The sequence below is a fragment of the Microplitis demolitor genome, chromosome 7 (genome assembly GCF_026212275.2).
Source record: "Microplitis demolitor isolate Queensland-Clemson2020A chromosome 7, iyMicDemo2.1a, whole genome shotgun sequence".
Lineage (NCBI taxonomy): Eukaryota > Metazoa > Arthropoda > Insecta > Hymenoptera > Braconidae > Microplitis > Microplitis demolitor.
Genome location: NC_068551.1, coordinates 2487130 through 2511661, shown reverse-complemented (window position 1 = coordinate 2511661; position 24532 = coordinate 2487130). Strand labels below are relative to the sequence as shown.

General features: G+C 29.2%; 1 protein-coding gene and 1 long non-coding RNA gene across 7 annotated transcripts in view; one reads left to right on the top strand and one right to left on the bottom strand.

Moving 5' to 3' along the window:
• Positions 1-24532, top strand: part of LOC103571080 (TLD domain-containing protein 2) — a 68940-nt gene that overhangs the window by 17797 nt on the left and 26611 nt on the right. Inside the window, exons 1-3 of one of the 3 annotated variants that reach the window (XM_014442519.2) lie at positions 14051-15843; positions 22979-23050; positions 23216-23322. In XM_014442519.2, coding sequence (XP_014298005.1) covers positions 15254-15843; positions 22979-23050; positions 23216-23322 — 769 coding nt within the window. In that variant the 5' untranslated portion in view covers positions 14051-15253. Of the gene's footprint in view, positions 1-14050; positions 15844-22978; positions 23051-23215; positions 23323-24532 lie in introns of those variants that run through there. The other 2 variants (XM_014442521.2, XM_014442520.2) reach the window with 2 other exon arrangements.
• LOC103571078 (uncharacterized) lies at positions 21520-24491 on the bottom strand. Of its 4 annotated transcripts, none has more exons than XR_549018.3 (3): positions 24404-24491; positions 21981-22117; positions 21520-21860 (listed from the first exon to the last, which is right to left on the bottom strand). It is a non-coding gene; the product is annotated as an uncharacterized LOC103571078 (long non-coding RNA). The 4 variants fall into 4 exon arrangements; XR_549019.2 differs by lacking the exon at positions 24404-24491 and adding an exon at positions 22933-23020; XR_549021.2 differs by lacking the exon at positions 24404-24491 and adding an exon at positions 22789-22968.

The window sequence follows — 24532 nt, the reverse complement described above, 5'->3', positions numbered from 1 at the left end:
TAAAAACTGTCTTATCTGCCTGCGAGACCGAGTAGATGAGAATACCAATAGTCAGATGGCGCCCTAACGTCTCTTAATTAAAAATTTTATTGCTCAAATTACATAATAATTAAACGTCGCTTAACTGCTAAACAATTTTCATTGACTTTTTTTTTTAAATCCCAGTAAGTGATGAAAAATTTTGGATCTGCAGAGATCGAAGCAGAGGTAGCTGACCGTTTTTATTAATAGTAATAAATGTAAATTAAATGTATTAAGTTCTCATTATTATTCATGTCAGAAGTGTATTTAAAATGAATAAATTAAATTTATTGGTCATGTGTTTTTGTTCTCGAAGCCTCCTCAGTTTGTCAGGTCTGTTGGTTTTAATCTTCGGAGACATTTTCGTACATTTTTAGTCAGGACACAGAAAAAAATAAATTTTTTTTCGCTCCATAAATTTTTTTCTGGTATAAAGAAAATTTTCAGGTAATTTTCAATCACAGCTCCATCTATTTTTGGCCAAAAAATTAAAAAAATGCATATTTTCAAACCTCTTTTTTTTTTTTTTTTTTTTTTTTTTTTTTTTTTTTTTTTTAATATTCTACTCTGGCGCATTTAAAAATATGATCTTTTCTTTCATAGAAAATAAAATTTTTACGAAATTATTAATTCATATTCTTAAGTGCGCTGAAGAGTAGAATATTTTCAAAAAAAAAAAAAAAAAAAAAAAAATTGATCGCATAATTTTTCGATTTTTTATGTCCAAAAATAGGTGGAGCTGTGATTGTAGGAAAATCCTTTTTTTCTGTGTAGACTCCTTAAACGAATCTTTTGTCTATGTTGGTAATCCTGAAATTTACGTCAAAGGGTCTCTGGTCCAATGGAATGTAACTCTGGTGCTGGTAGCAACATAACATTAAAGGCGTGGGTTTTCGGTTTGAAGATGGAGGAGTTGGATTATAGATAAAGATAGAATGAGACCTTTCGTGGCGTTTCGAGGACACGTTGTCGGTTAGGTGGTCTACCAACAGGAACTTCCATATACATGTATATATATAATTTAGTATTGATGTGATGTACATCCCAACGGAGAATAGTGACCTTGCCACCAACTCCAACAAGACAAAGCGACACGCGACAGACTTGATGTATAAGATGATAGACATATCGACTTTACTGCTGCTCTCTCTTTTATGTACGAATTTATCAATTGAAAATAGAAAACAACAACTTTAAACAATACACAACATACATGTTCTCTAATGTTATAACATCAAGGAGAATATAAAACACTATACTACACTACAGTATTGACGGACGGAAGAATGACTTTAGTCCATTGTTGAAATTGATAAAATGGTTATTGTTCGTTTATCAATTTTCATTTTATTGTTACTCTGTGCTCAACAATGTGCGTCAATATGACGGCCTATATTATTCATAGAAATCTGAATAAATTCTCGACAAACTCCTTTTTTTCAAAGCGCATGCACGTGACTAACGTGTGTATACTGTAAAAAAAGCGGCGTTAACCCGCATGAAAATACCATATATGATAAACATATATGGAAAAATATATAATCAATATGGGACCATATAAGTGGCCAAAAACGATGTATTTTTTCTTATATATCATATAGTAAGTTTTTATATAATTAATTATATATGTAAGTTTATAAGTTAATACATGTATTATATATATTTATAATCATATATGTAAACTTATATGTTAGCGCATATATGTATTACATATATTGATAATTATATATGTAAATTTTTAAGCTAGCACACATATATGTATATTTTGAACACAATGTTTGAATCTTATAACAGAGGAAGACAGAAAAGAATAGATTTGATTTATTCTTATATATATGGGACTTATATGATTCTATATATCAAAACATATATAAAAATTTATAAAGTTAAATACATGGTACATATATCGTGGCATATAATGATGAATTATATATGTATTTTTATTTGTTTCCATATATATAAATAATATATTGAAGTTATACGAAAATATATGAAATCATATAAGAGAAAACATATAAAAATATAATAAAATCGGCCAGAATCTATATATAGTTTTATATAAGATTTCATGTATTGTCACATATATAGTTATATCTGTAACATATTTTTTAATATATATATATATATATATATATGTTTACCACATATGGTATTTTCATGCGTGAAAATGAAATAACAGTGTAGGCGGTGTTATTTTAACACCACTTTCAGTGCTGAAATTTAACACCGAAAATTTTAACACCTACACCACCTAGACTTGTCCCGGTTATTTTTTTACAGTTTAAATATGATTCGCACGTAACTCGTAATTCAGAATGAAGAGCTAAATTTTGTATGATTAAATTATCGAAGGAAGTTGCAATGAAAGAGAGCAGGTAGAAAAATAGATTTTGATTTTGCTGAATTTGCCATTTTTACTTACGAATGAGGATGAGAGATTTTTTTATCAAGACGTTTTATAGAACCAAGGACGAGCATCTTTTGAAAGAACTGCAAGAATATTAATATTTAAAACTCAAGTGCATCTTTGCTTGGTAAAATTAAGTTCGAGTGGTTCGACAAATTTACAAGTACATTTTTTATCTCCTTTTCACATCCTTAATATATATTTATATTGTGTAAATAATAAATATGTATCAAGGCTCAGGCATTTAAATTATAATAAATGACAAAGCGGTTTTTATAATTGATTATTTTAAAATCCAACCCAGGTTTTATTAATTTAAATCATTGAAATGTCATTAAAAAATAATAATAACAATTTAAACACGCGTGAAATAATATTTTTGAACTTTATTGCCGTTTAAAAGTAAAAGATTTTTATAATGTTTAATTTATTGAGACCGCAATGTTTGATCGGCATTAAATATAATAAACATCCCATAAAAGCAATAGTAATGATATAAAGATAATGGTAATTGTACATAACCGGTTAATAATTAACATGCGCAGAAAAGTATTAAAAAACGATTTTCAAAAACCAGTTATCAAAACTGAGAAGTTACTCTGAGATAAAAATAATCAGATAATAAATCCGTGGCGTTGTTCTCATTTATCATTAATATATATTATATATATTATATGTATGTATATATTTATGTGTATAATGGTCTCTTTTATAATTAATTGTTAAGAAGAGAAAAGGCTAAATGCAAAAAGCTAAATGAGGCCTTGCTCTCCAGTTTTAACGTTTTATCAAAGTTTATAAATCAGACATTTGGATGTATAGTTTGCGAGCACGAATTAAAGACCTTGGCCTGGATTATTACCTTCCATTCTCGTTTAATACCAACACAACACAACAGAGTGATACACTTTCGCCAAAGTTTATAATAATGATTATTCACAGATATACCGACATTAACATTATCTTAGTGCTCTTTTACTCACGCACGTTATAATATATCCTAACGCATTTGCCCGGACGGTGAGTGATGATCGCGTGATGTCTGTTCATCAATTTATGCTTGTCCATAATATTTTTTTTTATTTGAAAGGGTTAAAAAATTATTGCAATAATAAATAGCAGTATCTGATTTACGATCATTTGGGCATAATTTTTATGAAATCTCAAATAATTATGCAGGGTTTAAATTTTCTGTACGTGCTCTCGATAAATTTGCAGAGGCCGACTGGTTTTTGCAGCCTGATGTGTAAGACAAGAAGTTGAGAAGAGGAGAGACATTAAATGTGTGTATTTGCAAACATGTGGATTTCTGTATAAATGTCAGAGATATAGTTTAGCAAGAGGAAGGAAATGACTTGAAGCCACATTGTGCAATTTGGGTCGCCTAACTCAGTCATTTAATGATAACATCAGCATCAAGGATAATGTCCGAATATTCATCGCGTCGTTACCCTGAATTCAGATTGACCAGACCGGACTTGTTTAGCTTTGGAGTTTAGGTTACATCATAGGGAAACATGCACGTGCATATGCAGACACTCAATCTGTCGATTTTTCGATATCCATCAGCAGACAGACATTTGTGTAATCGGTTCATCGATTTACGTCTGCATTCAGGTCGTAAAGCGGTGAAAAATTTTTTAATTAATTTTAGATTTTTTGCTGGCTGGTTTCTGAAACTAACTTGTGTTACGAGGGTTTGTTTACACACGAATCACGTAACTGATGTCGTAACTGGGGATGGAATTTTACACGGAAATGCGACTGATTGAAAGGCTTCTGGTTTTATAGGATAAACAAGATTTATATTTGGGAATAGGAGAATTAAATGAGGAAAAATATAAATGTAATGTAATAAAGTCTAATAAGAGATGAATTTTATGTGGTCAGGTAAAAAAAAAAAAAAAAAAAAAAAAAGGATAAAAACAATAACTTCGAATTTTTTGAAAATCGACGATTGTCTTGGCGGGAAATTCAAATTTTTTTTCTACACTTTAGTGAGCTAGTTTTTCCAAAAGACTCAGGATGGCTCCAAAAGCTGCAAAAATCCAACTGACGTCATAGTTTTGGACAGAATCGCATTCTAAGAAATTCTGCAGAAACTCAATACCCACAATTAGGAAAATCTCTACTATTATTAGACATCTGATGCACACGTGCTCTGCTGCAAAAAATATAAAAATCTAGACCATTATTAGACATCTGATGCGCATGTACTCTGTTGAAAAAAATTAGAAAAATCTAGAAGATAAAAAGAGAGCTTGGAAAGCAATTAAGTGACGACCTTCCGACCCTTGGATATTTTCTCTCTGGCAAAAGAAATTAAGTCTCGACGAACAGTTGAAGTAGTTTCTGGGGTTGCTTCTCTGGCAGTAGAATTAAAGTCAATTGTCACAGAAAATTAGTCTCCGAGGACATTGGACATGTCCGTCAATAGCTCACTCCTCATCAGAGGAATTATTATTTTTGTAAGCAACAATAACACACAATATTTATGTACCTTGAGATGTCTTGTATCGACTTGACCTCTGGTTCGATCTCCGTACAAAGATCGTTGACCTTCATAAAATGCTTACTCGTCGTCTGAAATTAATTTAAAGGATCTATAAAAAAATGCATCTTTTTTTTTTTTTTTATTTTATCATCAGAGGATAAAGGGTTTAAAAAATATCAGACGAAAAATCGCTGATGATTAAAAAATTATTGATTTAATTTTCTCTGCTAAAGTTTACTGTCATAAAACTCCGAGATAATCAAAGTTTGTTAATAAGGATAGAAGTTGATAGTGAATGGGACGCACATCGTCGACGACAAGATACTTGAGAGAAGATTTCGAGCTTCAGAATCCAGATTACTATATTATACATCTATATATTTTGTGCAAATATATATATGTATTATTAAACGTGACATTGTATAAAATAGGTCAAATGCATATTATCTTGTATCTACATCTACATACATTTTAAAATGTACATCCGCGATACAAGAGTCCTCAACGTCATATAAATCAAAATATTTAGCGAAACTGTTTTTACAATTAAATCCCATCTGACATTGACCTTTTTCCGACTCTTCACGCGCCGCTTTATTTTTCCTCTCCCTTTTTTTTTTTTTTAATGGAGATTAAAAAAAAAAAAAAAAAAAAAAAGTTAATCGTAAATTGTTTTCACTCCGGCGATGCGTATCTTGACATATTTTTTTAAAGCCCTCTTTTATATTTTTTATCTCCTCTCTCAGCGAACAATAACAATGAGCATTAAAAAATAAAATCCGAGGATACTTTTTATGTAATAAAATCCTATTTAGATACTATTTAGCGGGCATGAGCAGTATGTCATTATTATGGCTGCACTATACACTAGACTAATAGCCTAATGAGTTTAATTATCCTGAGATATTAAACCGCCGGTAAATATATTACACATAAAATACTTAAATTAAGTATTATGTTGGTTAGCATACATGTGTTCCCTAAGTAAGTTTTAATATTTACGGTACATTTTGTTATTTTTCGGGTAAAACTCGTGTTGTTTATTTATTAATTTAAAGTTAGAGGAAACTTGTGTATTATGTTGACATGAGTATTTAGTATCGCGATTATGTTTTATTTGAAATAGTGCATCGTGTGTCTTTGAGACATCTGGTTGTCGAGCGATCATCGAATTACATCCGGTAGCGGACAACACACACTTGTAACATGACTTGTGACTTTGTATTATTGTTGCTATATTAAATGCATATATGTAGTTGATAATACGATATACGACACATGTGTGCTGGTAATAATGTCGGCATAACATTACGGAGAAACGTGCTGAAAACATAACTTAATTATTCATCATTTATTTACGCTTTTGTCAATACATATGTGCATAATGTTGTTCTCATTAATGATTATTAAATTTATAAGTATCTTAGATCATCTTTATTATTATTATTATTATTATTATTATTATTATTATTATTATTATTATTATTATTATTATTATTATTATTATTATTCTTGTTATTAAAAGAATTATGGTTTTACTGATCTGTTTAATTGAAAATATTTTTTAGAATCTATATTACATATCGATACTGCCATTCTAATATGCCCTATTCCACAAAATTTGACATTTTAACTTTTTTTGAAAAATGGAATCATTGTAACAATGTGCAGCATATGTAAAAATTTTCGAGGTCAAATTGTTTATTTAATATTTTTATATAAATATTCTAATATATCATATCCCACACACAGACTTTCGCGCATTCAAATATGTCATACCACAAAATTTGATATTTTCACTTTTTTTGAAAAATGGAATCATTGTAACAATGTGCAGCATATGTAAAAATTTTCGAGGTCAAATTGTTTATTTAATATTTTTATATAAATATTCTAATATATCATATCCCACACACATTTTCGCGCATTCTAATATGTCATATCCCACTTTTGTATAGGTTTAGTCACGCTCAACATTTTTGATTTTAAGTTAATTAACGACATAAGTAAGAAGGTAATGATGCATAATTTTTGACTCTTCTTACAGCATATAATTCAAAATTATCTATTCACTACAAGTGCCTGTATTTTATGAAAACATGAAAATAAATTTTTAGGTTATACTAATGTAAGCATAATACAAATAATTTTTTTTTTGCCAACTGTGAAAAGTTTTTATCGTCTTCTGAAAAATTTACCAAATGTGGGATAGGGCATATTAGAATCAATATGTGATTACATGTAGATTAATAATGCTAAATGCATTATTTTATATGCGCACTGTAACCTTGTAATCATACATTAATTGAATATAATTTAATTTCTAAAGTTGTTAATACCATAAATACGGTTTTGTCCCGAATAAATGTATACGACAGTGCGCATATAAAATAATTCAATTTAGCATTATTAATTCACATGTAATCACTCATATGTAGTATAGATTCTAAAAAATATCATCAATTAAACAGATTTGTAAAGTCGTAATTCCTTCGATGATAAATATAACAAAGTCTGATCGTTAAGTAGATTTTTCATCGAAAATTATTATTATTAATTTTATATTTTGAGTAGGTGACTAAGTATCTAAAGCTTTTATTTACCGGAAGCTATTAGACTTAATACCTATTAATAAAACTCATAAAATATGTTTTGATTTTTATTTCAAATGTATTCGAGTTTAAATATAGAAAAAATGTGTTTATATAGTTTTTCTATTATGAAATACTGCGCTTGGAAAATCGCGCATAAGAAATGTGTATTTAAATAATTCATAGAGAAATAAAAATATGTAATAACGGTAATGTATATGGATATGTAATTTTATTAGCATTACATAATGGAAAACACCTTAGTACTGAAACAAACAGATAGATAGTTTGAGGGTTGTTTAGATTTATTTTATGTTTCAGTGCTTTTATACATGCAATCCCGGTCTATTAGGTAATATATATATTGACAGAACAATAATCTGATTTATTTATCGAAAAGCTGAGGCAAAATGGACGAAATAATATTCTGCGATGTACCAAAGACTTGATTGCTCGCTTTTATAGAGAAATGGTCGTAAAATCTTATATTAACAATTTTAGTTACCTTATTTGATGATGGAAATATAAAAATCTGTTATCGCTTCGTCATGTTAAAGATGTCCGTCTTTTGAATAGTGAATTTTCGTATGAATAAATAATAATATTTTTATTAAGGATTCTCTAGTATTTGTCTAGGATTTGTCTAGGATTGTCAGAGAAATAAATTTTTCTAAGTTTTCTCTAGGATTTGTCTAGGATTTGTCTAGGATATTTCTAGGATTTTCAGCGAAACAAATTTTTCTAAGTTTTCTCTAGGATTTGTATAGGATTTGTCTAGGATATTTCTAGGATTTTCAGCGAAACAAATTTTTCTAAGTTTTCTCTAGGATTTGTATAGGATTTGTCTAGGATATGTCTAGGATTTTCAGCGAAATGAATTTTTCTAAGTTTTCTCTAGGTTTTCTCTAGGATTTGTCTAGGATACGTCTAGGATTTTCAGCGAAATAAATTTTTCTAAGTTTTCTCTAGGATTTGTCTAGGATATGTCTAGGATATGTCTAGGATTTTCAGCGAAATAAATTTTTCTAAGTTTTCTCTAGGATTTGTAAAGGATTTGTCTAGGATTTGTCTAGGATTGTCAGAGAAATAAATTTTTCTAAGTTTTCTCTAGGATTTGTCTAGGATTCAGATAAGTCTTCGAAAATAACGCTAGTTCGGAAAAGTGAAGGAAGAAAATAACACTATCATCTAGAAGTTGCTTTACAGAAAAAACAAAATTGTGAGTGCTAACAAATAACAACGTTTAGGTCAAATTTTGTTTTAGTAAGAAATTTGTACCCATTAGTAAGTTCCTTGTGTACTTTGGATCTTCAGCTGAAAGGGGAACTGTTTAAATTGAATTTGTACGGTATTGAATAATGGATAAAGTATTTTTTTTGTTATATAAATGTGGAGAGGTGAAGGTATCTTATCCTTTACCTTAGAAGCATATATTTATATATATATATTAGTAATATTTATTTGAATATTTTTCCAATAAATAAATTTTTAGCATATCAATTTGGCAAACCCTTAGGAATATTTACTTCTTGATTCGATCTTCAGGTTCAATACACACAGGAGACCCATGACCACTTTTATCCCGTCTCTTCTGCAATAGAGCTCGAAAAGTTGTGCGGCCACGCAGAAATGAAACCACTCGTCCTAACCTTTGCTCACTAACTTCTTGAGCAAGACTACGACTCTTTGAAGTTAGCATTCGAGCATTGTTATAAACTTTTATCCGGTTATTTATTTTTTTGTCTTATATATAAAGAAAAAAAAATAAATTGAATGGAAAACAAGAAGTAAGTTAAACTTTTACGATACAATAGTTTACTCAATGAACAAGAGAAAATCCAGTTGTTGAATTCAGATATATTTTATAAATATATGTAAATAAACAAGCAATAAAATTTGACATTTAGGATATAAAAATCAATGTGAATTCAACGAGAGAATTTATTGGGAAAATGAAAGATGGCTTCTTGATCATCATATTTTACTTTTTCTTCAACCTTCCGGGAATTCTATTTTAAGATTCAGAGCTACATCTCAATGAATGGGAACCACTCGGTGCGTTTCAGATTCTGTAGAGAAACAGGTTTCTCGTCTCATCTGCTTGTGCTTCTGCGCAACATCATATCATCTTTACTCATTTTTTTACAACCACTAAAAAACAGCTACTCTTATTCAAACCTGTTTCCATAATATTCCAATAATGTATTTACATTTTTTTTGTTCATAAAATTAAATATTCCAAATATGTATTCTATCGTTCATTTGCTGAAAACAACTATTTCTACAAAAAAACACAAACAAACAATATTTACAAATTAACGCCTCCTAGGTACTAATAGGAGGTCGGCGGTTCGATTCTCTCTTCAGCTTTTTTTTTTTTCAATCAAATTAAATATAATTTTTTCAAAATTAGCATCATCTGGGTCGAAAAAATAACTTGATTTGAAAAACATATTTTAAGATATGAAAACTCATTTGGTTTTGACGATTTTGACCAAGTTGTCTTTACTTAATATCGACTTCCGCTAACTAAGTCAAATTTGACTTGGATTTGAATTAGATGACCTAAATCTCATTGATGTCAAATCCAACTCAAACTTGACTTGAATTTGACTCCGTTAATAAATTTTTACTTGGAGAAAAATGTTGGCTCAAAACTTACCAATTTTTATGATTTTGTCGACCAAACTCAAAACAGGAAGTGAAGCATCTAAATTATTATGCTCATAAGGAAAATTATTATCACAACATTGCTACAAGCGAGAAACTTATTGATAAGCTTTAATAACAATCACTTTCATACATTATAATAATTGGAATGCGGCATAATAAATTTTTGGATCCACTTCCTGTTTAAAGTTTGGTCGACAGCATAATAAAAATTGGCAGGTTTTGAGCCAATTTTTCTCGTGTGAAAAAAGTCATATTGAAATTAAAAAAAGTAAGTGTAGCCCAAAAAGTCAAAATCGAGTTATTTTTTTGATCCGAGCAGTGCCCAGTAAAAAAAAAATTCATACTATAATAAAAAATGATTATTTATTTTTATGAATTTTTCCGTCTACGCAGATGCATACAAATTCCAATAAACTGTGACAGGGAACTAAGATTGGAAACAGATGCTTTATAAGGTATATAATAAATCAGGTGAAAGAACGCTGGTGAATTTTTGTCGATTAAACATTCACTCCACGTATTTCCTCAGTGAACTGAACAATAGTTGCAATCATTAAAATACCTCACATTAACTCGTTTTATAATTTTCTTACTGGACTCGCAGTTAAATCCCCATTTAATATTTTTCTTATGAATAAAAAGAAGCCTTGGAAAATTTGAATTTACTTCCTCTTACATTGTTAAGTCTCAAAATCGGATAATTTCAATAACAAACTAAACCATGAATGTTTTTTTTTTCTGTTTCAGGTAAGTTTTATTGTTACCGCAATATTTACATCTTCCAGTACGTAAGTATGTTTTTTTAGCACGCATTAGTTATCTGTGAATTATACTTTTTCTTTTGGAATTCTTTATTTACACGTTGCAAATACCAATCAGATGGAGCGGAGATAAACCTGCTACGCAACTTCTGTTGAAAATATTTTGTTTCTAAAAATTCATATTTATGATTATTAATATTATTTATTTTTTAAATTAAATTTATAGTTGTGCCAGTTTCTGAATTAATTTATAAAAAATTTCATCGATTATTTCGATCTACACATTACCTAATTTGAATGCAATTTAGATAATTACGTAACGCTTGAATTAACGCAGCTGACACTCCTGTGTACGTATTGTGTAAAATATAACCTCAAACTATATACAATAAATATAAATACAGATATATTTGTATATAACGGGCTGTATTTTACGTTGTGATAAATTTAGTTCCCATATATCATCGCATCTGTTGAGATATGAATTATTTTCTGTTGCTATACTAGAGGAAATGCGTCAAAGGGAATTGTAATAATTCTCTGTTTATATTCTTTTTGTTTTTTGGCAATTTTCCCTGTACAGTACACATTAATGTCGAAAAAATATTTAATATTGTACTGTTTGATTATTAGTATAATGATCAAAAATTGTTTTTCATCTTTTTACGATCGAACGCTAAAATTATTTTTGTTTAAACATCTTGTTCTCGTGGCAATAAATTTAACTGGAGAAGGGTTGTGTTATATGAGGATGCTAAAGAAAATATTTTTTTTTTTTTAACAAAATGGAGAATCTTAAAAATAATGAACACAAAAATTGCTTCTTCTTCCTTATAAAATTTAGATAAAAATTTTTTATTTGAATTTTCGTGAAAATTACGGTTGCAATAGAAGTAAAAAGTAAAAGTTTCAAAATTTTTTCATAAAATAATTTTTTTTAAATAATTATTCTTGGACGTCTTTTAAATTTTTCAAAAATACTGAATACGAGGACATTAAGGAAAAAAAACATTTTTTTTTTTTTTTTTTTCATTTGTAACTATTCAAGTATAAATTTTTTTTGGATTTTCATAAGAAATAGGATTGTAATATAATTATAAATCAAAAGTTTTAAAAATTGTTCAGTAAGTAAAATTTTCAAAAAATGATTTCTGGGCATCTTTCAAATTTCCTAAAATTACTGAATACGATGTTAAGGAAAAAAAAACTTTTTTTTTTATTTTTGGGCAAAATCGGAAATCTTCAAAAAAATAAGAACAAATTTTTTCTATTATTTGTAACAAAATTAAAATAAAAAATTTTTTTTGAGTTTCTATAAAAAATATATTGCAATATAATTTAAAAGTCGTTTCAAAATTTTATTACAAAATAATAATTTTCAAAAAATGAGTCAGGTCATCTCTCAACTTACAAAAAAACAATAAAACGCACTTTAAAAAATTTTTAAGTTTCAATTTATACCCAACACTATCTCGAATTGAAAAAATTTTCTAGTTGTTACTCAAATTGAAAAATAGAAAAAAATAAACTATTTATTGAGAATCGTTATCAAGAGAGTATGTCGTTCAATAGCTCGTTATACCTTGACCCGAAAAAAACTGCTGGCACCTGGTACAACCGTACAAAGTGTGCTCTTGCGTTGTTAATTATTCTCCATAATTGCCTGAGAAAAGCTACTGTGACATCTCTTTTTTTATTTATTAACAATAAAAAATAAATAAAATACAATAAGTTAATCAACGTACAAATATTTTTCTGTCTCGCACATTTAAGAGATAGCACTTGAAATTATTATCTCCAACAAAGATAACCGAGTACTAGTCTGCAGCGATATGATAAATCATTCGTATTACGCCGTATTTTAAATTATTTAATTCCATCACCTTTTTTTATTGCTATATTTACTTAGAACTTTTTTTTCTGGTAAACTAAATTTAAAAACAGATTTTTTATCGACTTTTTATGTGTAATTTCGTTTTATTTTTTAAACTGTGAATCATTATTATAAATTCTCAGTTAATTAAATATTTTTAAACAAATGTTTAAATTCTGTGGTTTTATAAATAAATTTTTTTAGTAAATAAAAAAATAAATCACGAGATTTATTTATAATTATTATTTTTTTCTCTGCAAATAAATTTAATATTATGTGTTCTTCACACAATAAAGCTTTGATTTCACGTGACAATAAACCGCTAATCCACAGATAGAGAGTAATTAATTAAACATAATAATTATAATACACTAATAAAAAAAATTTAATTATTTAAGACCGTCAGAGAAATTTTATTTTAATTATTTATAATAAAAAAAAAAAAATATCAATCATATTTTTTTTTTATTTGTTATCAATTTTATCAATAAAGCTATTTTTATTATGTCATATAAATCAATTGGATGGAATTAAATAAAATGAAATTATGACGTTAGGATATAAATAAAATAATAATATTAAATAAAGATCGTTTGTTAAAATAATAATATTTTTTTAAACTAAAATCGGACGTGCAAAATGATAGAAACAATTTTCCAATTAATATGCGGTAATTAAAGAATTGCAACAAATAAAAATATTCTCCTACGTGGATGATTAATTGAATTAAATCCAATTGACCTCGACGGAAAATATCACATGTACACGCATATTTTTAGCAAAAAAAAAAAAAAAAAAAAAAAAAAAAAAAAAAAAAAAAAAAAAAAAAAACAATTTTTTATATTTACCAATTAATTATAAAAGCATCAAACGATTGATTCAAAACAATAATATATAAATAAATATATGATGAAATTTCTTTATTATTTGTCATCTCAAAAATTCTAATGCGTTATCTATATTTTTTTAACTTATTATCTTTATATATATTTTTATTGTTTCAATAAAATTATAAAAAAGAGTTTATCAAAAAAAGCCTAATTTCGACTTATCCATTTTGATCTCGCGGTAGAAAATTAGGGTGGGGGTGCTCCCGAGTGTAATATCAACAACGAGCACCACATGAGAGAAATAAAAAAAGTGAGAGAGAGGGTAGCAGTGAACAAGTAAAAAGAGTTAGAAAGAGACAGTAAGTTGGTCTCAACGTATAAATAAACGCCGGCATGTTCGCTCGCGCTTAGTACCGCTGTATTTTATGCTCGAACCACCACACGGAGAACGTTTTGTACGTTATACCATACTATATACTATATACTGTTCGTTTTTCATTGCGCGACATAACATCGCCTGGAGCAATTGAGTTACAGAAACAACTAATTCTTAGTCTATTCAAAATTACACTTAAAAATTATTATTACAAAGAATTTCATTGTAAAAATGAATATATTCAATGAAATATGAGTGTTCGTGGTTATTTATGAACGGGTATATTTATTAGTGATATAAAAATGATTGATCGGAGTAAATTTCTCGAGCCAAGTGTTGGAAATTCATTTAGTGAAATTATTTCACGTACTGAGTTGCTAAGAAACCGGTAGAGAAACGAGACCATTATCATTAACGTGTCTATATTTATATATTTATATTAATTAATATAATAAAGCTTCTAGATTGTTCGACTAAATCCAATAAAATTTAAATAAAGAGTAATTTATATAAATAAACAAAATTTAAAATAATTATTTAATGATTAAAGTACGACGAAGAATTTCGTGATGATTTAGATCCGGTTGTGAAGAAAAAAACATTGGCCTTTTCAAGGCCGACTACATTGGCTATCGTCTGTTCACCTCGGAATACAGAGACCAAGACACCACGAACATCTTCGATGACTCGTTGTCATAATATTTAAATCTACCGCCTTTTACATTATTTTTATGACGAAAATTACGGAGTTATTATCGGTGGGAAAAAATATAAAAGTACTAAATAGGGAAGTAAAGTGTAAATTAAGTATCTCCGGGTCGGGAACGAGCAATCGCGGGCCAACGCACTCGACCTAGCGGTGTGCAAAGTGAAAAGGCGGTCGTAGAGGCCGCGGCTTTCACCGAAGGATTTAACGCCGCTTGCTTGGATTCTATATGTACACTGTAACTATTTCCAGTGGCCTCCAGTTCACTTACACGGCACATAACAGCCTCTGTTGGAGTTTTTTTGCGATTAAAATAACCGATATGACATGAAAATTTTGTAATATTTTTTTTTGTGGTAACTGATAAGGTGCGCGAGTGGCTTCGAATATTATTATTATTAAAAAAACTCATAAGAGAAATCGGAGTAATGATTTAAAAAATAATGGAGTCGATCAATGAAAAAAATTGAAAAAATTTGAATTTTCTTGAAATAAAAAAATAAATAAAAGTGAAAAATAGCATGGAAATGTTCATAACAGAATCACCAAATGGACCGGCGGTCTCTAAATTCGCCTCCACAAATTCAATACCCTTAAGCTTAGAAGAGGCAAGCGTACCAGTAACCCCTGGTATTTTACGAGATGGTAAAGCGCGACGTCACAGTGTCCTGGAGGACTTAAAAGCACGTCGTGACAGTTTATTCCAACGTGCAAGGCGTGCCAGTATCTTTGAGGAGAAGGATAAATACAAAGACAAAGAGAAAAATAAAGAGAAAGATAAAGACAAAGACAAAGATAAAGACAAAGAAAATAAAGATAAGCGTCGCAGTAGCGAGGGCGCCAGACGTGGTTCGGTATTCTACGTTTCTGACGACCTTCTTGAGGAGAACCAAGAAGTTTTAGCAAATGAGAATGTTATTAGAGAACGTGAGGCCAAAAAGGGACGACGAAAATCCTGGCATCCTTTGGTGAAAACGCCAAAATCTGACCGCAAGCGCAAGAAAGGCCTGTCTGGGATATCTTCAGAAGCTGGTAGCGCAGAAGCCCTCTACACTGGCAGACAGAAACGACTGTCATGGTGGAATATCTTTGTACCGGACTCGGTATCCAGGTAGCCTACTATTTTATTTTGAATTTATTGTCCGTGTGCTCCACTTGTGAGTGTTGATAAAAAGGCTTAATATTGTCAAAGTTGTGGATCAAGGCGACGAATTATAAACTTATAAATTACGCGCATTAACTGCAGTGTTTAGTGTAACACTGCAAGAAGCTAATGTGATGTACAAGATCATATGATGAATTATTGTTTGATTGGTTAGATCATGGCAACTGGCGACACATTCCCAAGACATAAAAGTACCGACAGACACTGTACAGTACGTGATCTGACGAATTAATTGACAGGATACGAATGAAAACAACCGACATACCAATTTCATTGATTCAAACCCTCTTTCGTTTATCAAAAATGGTCTTAGAGAGCTAGTTCGTACTTTTTAATTTTTACAACACGCCATTAAAATTAATATTTTATATGAAATACACGACAAACGGTACTTTTTTTCTTATTACTGGTACAGTTTTAGATAAAAAAAAATTTGGACCTGTTCTCGACCAGAAAATGCTGGATCATGTAATCTCAATTTTCGGATTTTTTTTTTTGAATGATAAATTATAAAAAAAAAAATGGACTTATAGCTTTTTTAATTTTCTACATGTGCATATTTTTAGTTTATTTTTTTTTTGTAATTATGTATTTAAAAAAAAATTCAAAAATTGTTAACTTCAAGATCATCAAAAATTTCATACATGACATTAAAATTGAGATTGTAAATAAAATCCATAAGACAAACGATACTTTTCCTCTTGTCTTAAAAATTACAGAACGTCATCAGCTGGGAAACCACTAGCTCGGAAATTACGTCTATTTTTCTCAATATTAATTTAACAATTAAATTAATCTTCGTGACTCGTTTCCTTCCGTACTTTAAAAATAATATTTATTTTTTTAATTTTTCATTCTTCTCCTTCTGAAACACGCTTTGATGTATTGAATTAATAATACATAAGCTCGGATCATGGAATTCCTCATGCTAACGACCGGTTTCTTCTCTATTGTCAGTCCGCCGTTATATTAAAATTTTTATTTTATTTTTGACATTCAATTTTATGAGAGAACTATTGCACAGAGTACTCGTTACTTTGACGGTTTGTAATCCACATATATATTGTTACACTTGCGGAGAAAATTTATATCACGTAACGGACAGAATACGGATATTACGTAATAATTAGTTGAGGTGCAGCATTTAATAGTACACAGGCTTACTCGTGTCATTAGTAATCGATACATTTTTTAATTAACTAAAAATAAAATAATTTATTCGCTTTTTATAAACAATAACATTATTTTTAAATTATCTATTAATATTAATATGCAATAAAAATAGCACGTGCTTGGATAGATAAACCGCCGGGTTATTACGTCGGCAATATCGCAAATATTTATATAAATATACATATATATGGCGATTGTTACGTTAATCAGTCCCTGGTTGATAAAATTGTTTATTAAACAGAATGATACGAGAGATTGAGTAATGTGTGCAGCAGTCAAGACATTACTAGCATTTTAAAACTCGTCCTCATGCACATGCATGTACTCATACATATGTATATTTAAGACACATATTCATATTTATCTTCCGTATCAAGTTAATTGAACGCAAAACATCAACAACAATAAAATACTCCCAGGATAACAGGAAGCAATTTAGTGTTTTTCGTTGTAATCGATAGTTTACTCAAAATTATAGTTGAATTTATTTACAATAACAAAAACAACATCTGCTGTTTTATTGCTTTTTAATGATATAGATAACAGCACTAATTGTGGTCACTGCTCTATTTCTAGACATTTAATACTTTATTTTAATTTATTATTTAATTTATATTTTTTGTGGCCCCAAAGTGAGCAATAAGGTGACAGGACTAAATATCCATGACAAAATTATCCATTAATCTTAATATCCACATCAAAAATATCTAAGAGACATAAAATTCACATGAAATCCCTGAAAAATTGTCATATGCATGTACACAGAAAAAGCGGATTTCTGGGCGCGAAAAATATTTCACATTTTAAATTGAATACAAAAGTTTTCTTAGGATTAGAAAAAATTTTTCGCTCCAATAAGTTTTGTATTGCCAAAAAAACTTTATGCAAATTTTTTTGGGCAAAAAAATCATGTTTTTCTGTGTACAATATTAAATTTTTCATGGATTTATGTCTTATGGATATTTTTTATGTGAATATTAAGACTCATGAATAATTTTTACATAGTTGTTTAGTTGTGTAACCGACCAAAAATGGTACCGTCGCCCTAAAGACAAAAATTTAGATAGCCAAGTTCAAATGATAAAAAAAAATTTTGATGTATTGATAAAAAATATTAAAAATAATTCAACGAAACGTCGCTTAGTGGTAAGTGGCGTCGATTTAGCTGGAGCGAATCCCGATTCCGATTCAATATTAAATCCTATGGCTGTAGGTAAAAGCGTTTGGTTGCATGGAATTTGCTCAATGCTCTCCCACGATTCACGATACATACCTATATCTAGTAAAATATATATATATATATATATATATATATATATATAACATGTGCTTTCTACATACATATTCACATAAGCTTGATAAACTCGACAGCGATCACTCGTGCGAAACGTTCAGCATCAATTCGTTCGGTTGCCGATCTCACACTCTGCGTCAATGCGAAATCGAAATTCTCGTTCATGCGACGATTTAAGTACACACATACACTCTTTCAAACTGTTTCTCTTTATCTGGCTTTGGTGTGTGGTCTTTTGGTGAACCATAGCAATATATTTCAACTTCAAAAGCATATTCAGCCGTTAATTATTGTTTTTAGTTAGTGAGCATTGATCTGTAGGTACTTGCTAGCAGGAGAGACGAGGAGAGAAGAGAAGAGACGAGAAGTTGAGTAGTCGATGAGTCAAGGCGAGATTGCAATTGAGGCTTCAGGGCACGCAATTTATCAAAAGACCGGAAATGAACGTTTCTGTACCTGAAGCCTTATCCGCCATTTTTAACGCCTTTACTTCAGTTTATTGATTGAAAATAAAACTCAACATTCAATTTAAAAGTTTGTTTTTCGTTTCCTCAATCTATTTAACGATATTTTGTTATGAAATCACATTAATTTCAAATCATGGTCGTTAGACGTTTTTCGGATACTTGTTTTCCTTGAGCTGTCGTGACCAATATTAAAAGTAATTTTAAATTTCAAACTATAGTCTGTATTTAATATTATAATTTGTCCCGAGGATAGCTATTTATGTGTATATTTATATATACATATTTTTTTAACTTTGTTGTGATGTTAAAGGCGTATAAAAAAGTTGTTACGTAACATTCAAACGGTTGAATTCAATTTGAAATGTCAATGAACTCGAAATGAAGTTAAATTAAATAAATTATATCCATCATAACAAACTCTCAATTTATTACTTTTTTAAACGACTAAATTCTCCGTATATAAATAAAATATAAATTAATAAGAACAGTAATAAACAACAAAACATACCTTTTGGAATTAGATGTCCTTGACGGAAAGAAGGACACATTTCGAAATTATTTGCGAGACTATCCTTTCTCTCGGTCCAATTCAAGGAAGTTGTTATTAATAATCATCTACATTCTTCACAATAATAAATAACAATAATAATAATCAATAATCAATAATTTACTCCAAAAAAAGTTGACTTTTTCATTGTCACTCAATAAAATGGCGGGTAAAAAATTTTTAAAAATACATCATCTCTATATAAAGAAATTATTCTTATTTTTTGAAATTCTATGGTGTCATAGTAAAGTCAGGTCATGTTGGCCACCTGCAGAAATTTTAATGAACCCATGGAAAAATTACTATGGTCATAGTAAAATTTAAAAGTTGCAATAATTTGTGATAAAGGTTACATTACTATATAGTTTGTGTCACGTTCTTATGTGACTGCTTATACAAACTGTAGTAATGTAACCATTACTATGCTGCATAGTCATATTTTACATTTCTCTCCATATAGTTTTTCCAATTTCTGCCGACGGCCAACATGGCCGACTTTACTACGATACCATAGTATTTCAAACGATAAAATTGTATTCGTGTACGTGCTACTGCAAAATAACGAAAATATTTTCATTTGAAATTTTATGGTGTCATAGTAAATCCAGACCATGTCATCAGCAGAAATGGCCACTGTAATTTTTCCATGCGTTTATTTGAATTTTTTCAGGTGACATGGTCCGGACTTACTATCATCACACAATAGCATTTCAAACAAGAATAATTTCTTCTAGGTGCTAATAAGGAAATCGACGTGACATAAATTTAGTAAATATTTATAGATGTTGCAATAAAATAATAATAAACTGACGTAAGATTTTTCTGCACATTCCAGTGCTGCAACAACTACATCAAACAACGACAATAACAATAATAATAATAATAATAAACTACCTAACAACAACGTAAACTGAGACAGTACAGTGTAGCATTTCATACGACCGGAATAGTTGAAGGCGACTGTTTGTTATTTTTAATGCTCCACAAGAATTAATTGGCCTATTAAAATTCTAAATGAGATTCTACGACGACGGTCGATGAGCTTGTGCTATCCAGGTGTGGGTATATATATATTTATATATATATCTATTATAGTAAACATTAAAAGCTCTATAGTCGAGGATAGCCCGTTTATATTCTGGGCTTTAGGGTCACCGTTTCACTCCTTCAGATTACTCCGTTCATGGTTCAACATTTTAACGTCTCCGTACTCCACTTTCTATACCCACTAATTTTTTTTTATTCCCGTCTCCAGTTCGGATGAATCGATAAACTAACAATCTTTGTACAGAAATTACTCGTATTGAAGAAATAAAAAATAAATTACGGCGATAAATTTTATATTCAACGTGATATAGAAGAGTGTGTTAGATGATAAAATAGGATATTTTGTCATCTAAAAGAGACGATCGACGGGCAACTCGCAAGCGAGGCGACACCAAATTACATTAAAGTGGAACAAAGAAAATGAAAAGATTGAGTAAAAAAGAGTTTTATATCTTATCCCAGAAGATGTTGAGCTGGTGTAGAATCCAGACGGGTGTATCAAGAGCAGCTGCAGCTCGCTTGAGAATTGAAAGATAGAGAGAGAGAGAAAGAAAATAAAAGAGTTAAGTTAAGTGCAACAGGGCGGTATGCCAGCTTTTAATACTCCACTTTTGTGCACTCACTCAATACAAGTATATTTTAGTCACCTCTATATTATATTCGTTTGCTCGTTTGTTGTTCGTCTCCTCAACTCAATTCCGTTGATTTTATTCGCTCTAGACACTGCGTCATTTTGAAAAACCGTAAAGTACTGGTGTTGTGTTTGCGTCATGATCATCTACAACAGGTGACAATCTGCTAAAAAAATAACTTAAGTAGACAAGTCTCTTGATACGATGGTAGACCTCATTTTACAACAAAACATACTCATGCCAACTGTCACTGTATGTTATTTTTACCTTCTGTTAAATATTTATTCAGAAACTCTGTACTTCTATATTGAAAAAAAATTTTCCACAGAAAAAGAATTTCTTGTCGCAAAAAATGAATTGAAAACGAAAATTTTCTTAGTATGAGAAAATATTTTTTTCTGTGCAAAATATAAAAATTAGCTGTCAGGTTTTAGTGCAAAGATAAATAGAATAAAAAGGCTATTTTCATCAGCCGATATTTTTTATTACAAATAATTATCAGGCAACTCGAGTGTGAGCTGCTGCTGAAATGATATTTGTGCACTAGCTCTTTGGGGGTTCGCTAAAAATATACAGTGAGTAATTTGCACTCTGTTGTTTCTCATACATCATTCGGTAGGGTCGATGTTCCTACCAATTATGTACACATCAATGAAATAGATATCAGTAAACATTATTCAATGTTATTCTTTTATGAGCCATTTTAATTAACCTAATTTATGTGCTTAGATATTCTGGATAATTTGAATCGATAAATTGTCCTTTATGCAATTATTTAACTTGATGAGTTTATCCAACAAAGCCTGTAAATTAAAACATACTGTTAATAGCTTTTGACAAAAAAAAAAAAAAAAAAAAAAAAAATAAAAAAAAAAAAAAAACAAACAAATAAAAAAATAGTTTTAATAAAATGAGAGACCGACCTGACCATTTTGCATTAGCATCAACAGTGAACCGTGTGAGACATTCGTATGCATGAAACTTTTCCAGCAACTGATTTACATACAAATTGCAAATGTGTAACTGGTGTCCTTTATTTTAACGAGCGTATTCGTTGATCCTGAAAATAGAGATATTAAATTAATTCACACTAGAATTTTAGGATCAATGACTTTAATCAACAAATACTTTTTTTAACTCATTAATCAGCTGATTACTTGAAAATTTACATTAGCAAACACGCATGAATGACATCAGCTTATACACAGAAAAAACAGTTATTGAGTTAAGAAAATATTTTGGACGAAAAACGTTTTCGGGAGCTAAGTCAACATTTATGATATTGAAGTTAGTGGACGTCTGATAACTTTTGATTTTTTTTAAAAACGATAAATTAACAAAAAAAAAATATTTAAAAAATTGCACCTATAGTTTTTTAAATTTTCTACATGTGCATATTTTTAGTTTTTTTTTTTTTTGTAATTTATTTGTTGAAAATAAATTTGAAAATTATTAATTATCTGCTAACTTAAATGATACTGAACTTAGCTGACATCCAATAATTTTTGGATTTTTTTTTTAAGCAATAAATTATAAAAAAACAATATTTGAAAAAATTTCACTTATAGTTTTTCAAATTTTCTACATGTGCATATTTTTAGTTTTTTTTTTTGCAACTGATTTATTGAAAAAAAAAAATCCAAAAATTATTAATTGTCTGCTAACTTCAAAATCATCAAAATTTTCTTGTCAGGGGAAATTTTTATTTTATTTAAAAAAATTGAGTCTTACAAAAAAATTTTCTTGATCCAATAATTTTTTTTCTGTGTAAAAATATTTTTAAAAATTTGTTTTTCCTCTTCGAATTATTTTTTATATTTATTATTTATGATTTTATTATTTATTATTTTTGGCACGTAGTTTGCATGTAATCACCCTTTTATTATTTTTTTTATTTTCATTTTGTTTGCCGCCGACCCAGGTCACGTCGCATGTCGCAGCAAGATGTTACACTGACAAGATCTACGGAAAATCTGGCGACGTCCTTCTTTCGGTGCGTATTAAACAGCTAAGCTTCTAAACTGCTTTTTTTATAAACAAATACTTTTTACCATAGAGTTTATTTATATTTTCACTGCATGCAAAATTTAAAAAATAAAAAATATTTATTTTATCAGTCGTAAAAATAAATACTAATTCAATTTAATTGTTTTATCAGGAGTAAGAGCCGTAGTGTGGACCATGGATTCACGACACCATACGACTTGGAATCACTTCGCAGCAAAGTTGAGAGTCGTTTTGAATCTGTGGATAAACTATCCAGAGGTGAGTTAACTTGGGATAGTAGTATAGAATAACAAGACGAACAAAATAAAAGTTTTTGCTGTAAACCCACTGCGGTCCTGAGTGTAAGCCACATGATAAGATACATTGGCTTCATAAACCGATTTTTTTAAAGAAAACTTGTCTCGCACGCAAAAAGTTTTAAATAGATAAATTTTTTCATCCGAGAGATAGATCATATATCTAAGATCTAGTTTGTTCACTCATAAGCGACCTCAACCTCACTCAATTGCATCGCATTGACTTACTTTTTCAAAGTCAAACATATTTAAAATACTCATTACTCTTATACGTGACAATAAATAACGTTAAATTCACATCAACATCAACATCAACATCAACATTAATATCAGTATCAGCATCAACGTCTCTGACATTATTACACGGTTACTTTCAATGTAAAAGTAATTGTTACTGATAAGATTTTAAACTTGTTATATATATGTGTATATATCAGCGCTGACATTCTTCAAACAATCACGTCATCATAAACTTTCAAGCATGGCCGACTGGCAGCACGTCTGACAAGACTTTAAGCCGTCAAGCTTTATAATTATCTGGTTAATTAAAATAGCTATGGTTTATATTCATCTTTACTATTTTAACGTCATCTTCTTTTTTTTTTTTTTTTTTTTTTTTAATATAAATATTTTTAAAATTATTAAAATAGTCTGTGAGGTCACGGTCTTTATAATCAATATAATCTACGTCTTTGATGTCAATTAAAAATATTATTAATTTCAAATAATAGGTTCACGTATACATATGCACCGTAAAATAAACGGTGTTAAATCGGTGTAAAAAAAACCCGCGTATAGAAATTAAAAAAAAAAATTATCTGGAAGAAATTTCACTTTTGCTAAGTACTTATTTAAATAATTATTTATGTTATACGCAATTAATTAAAAAAGTACACAATTTTACGGCCACTATTTCAATTATCAATAATTTAATTAATTAATAAAAATACTGTGTTAATTTTCGTGATCGAGTAAGTAAAAATATTCACAAAGTAAAATATTTTAACATCAAAAATTTTAACAACTACACCGCGTTAACTTACCCCGGTTTTTTTTACAATACATAATTTAATAAAAAAATATAGAGAACAATCAGAGTCTATGACTACAGTCAGTTGTCGTGACTGTAATTGACGTTGATATCTTTGTATAAAATAATTATCGAATGTGTT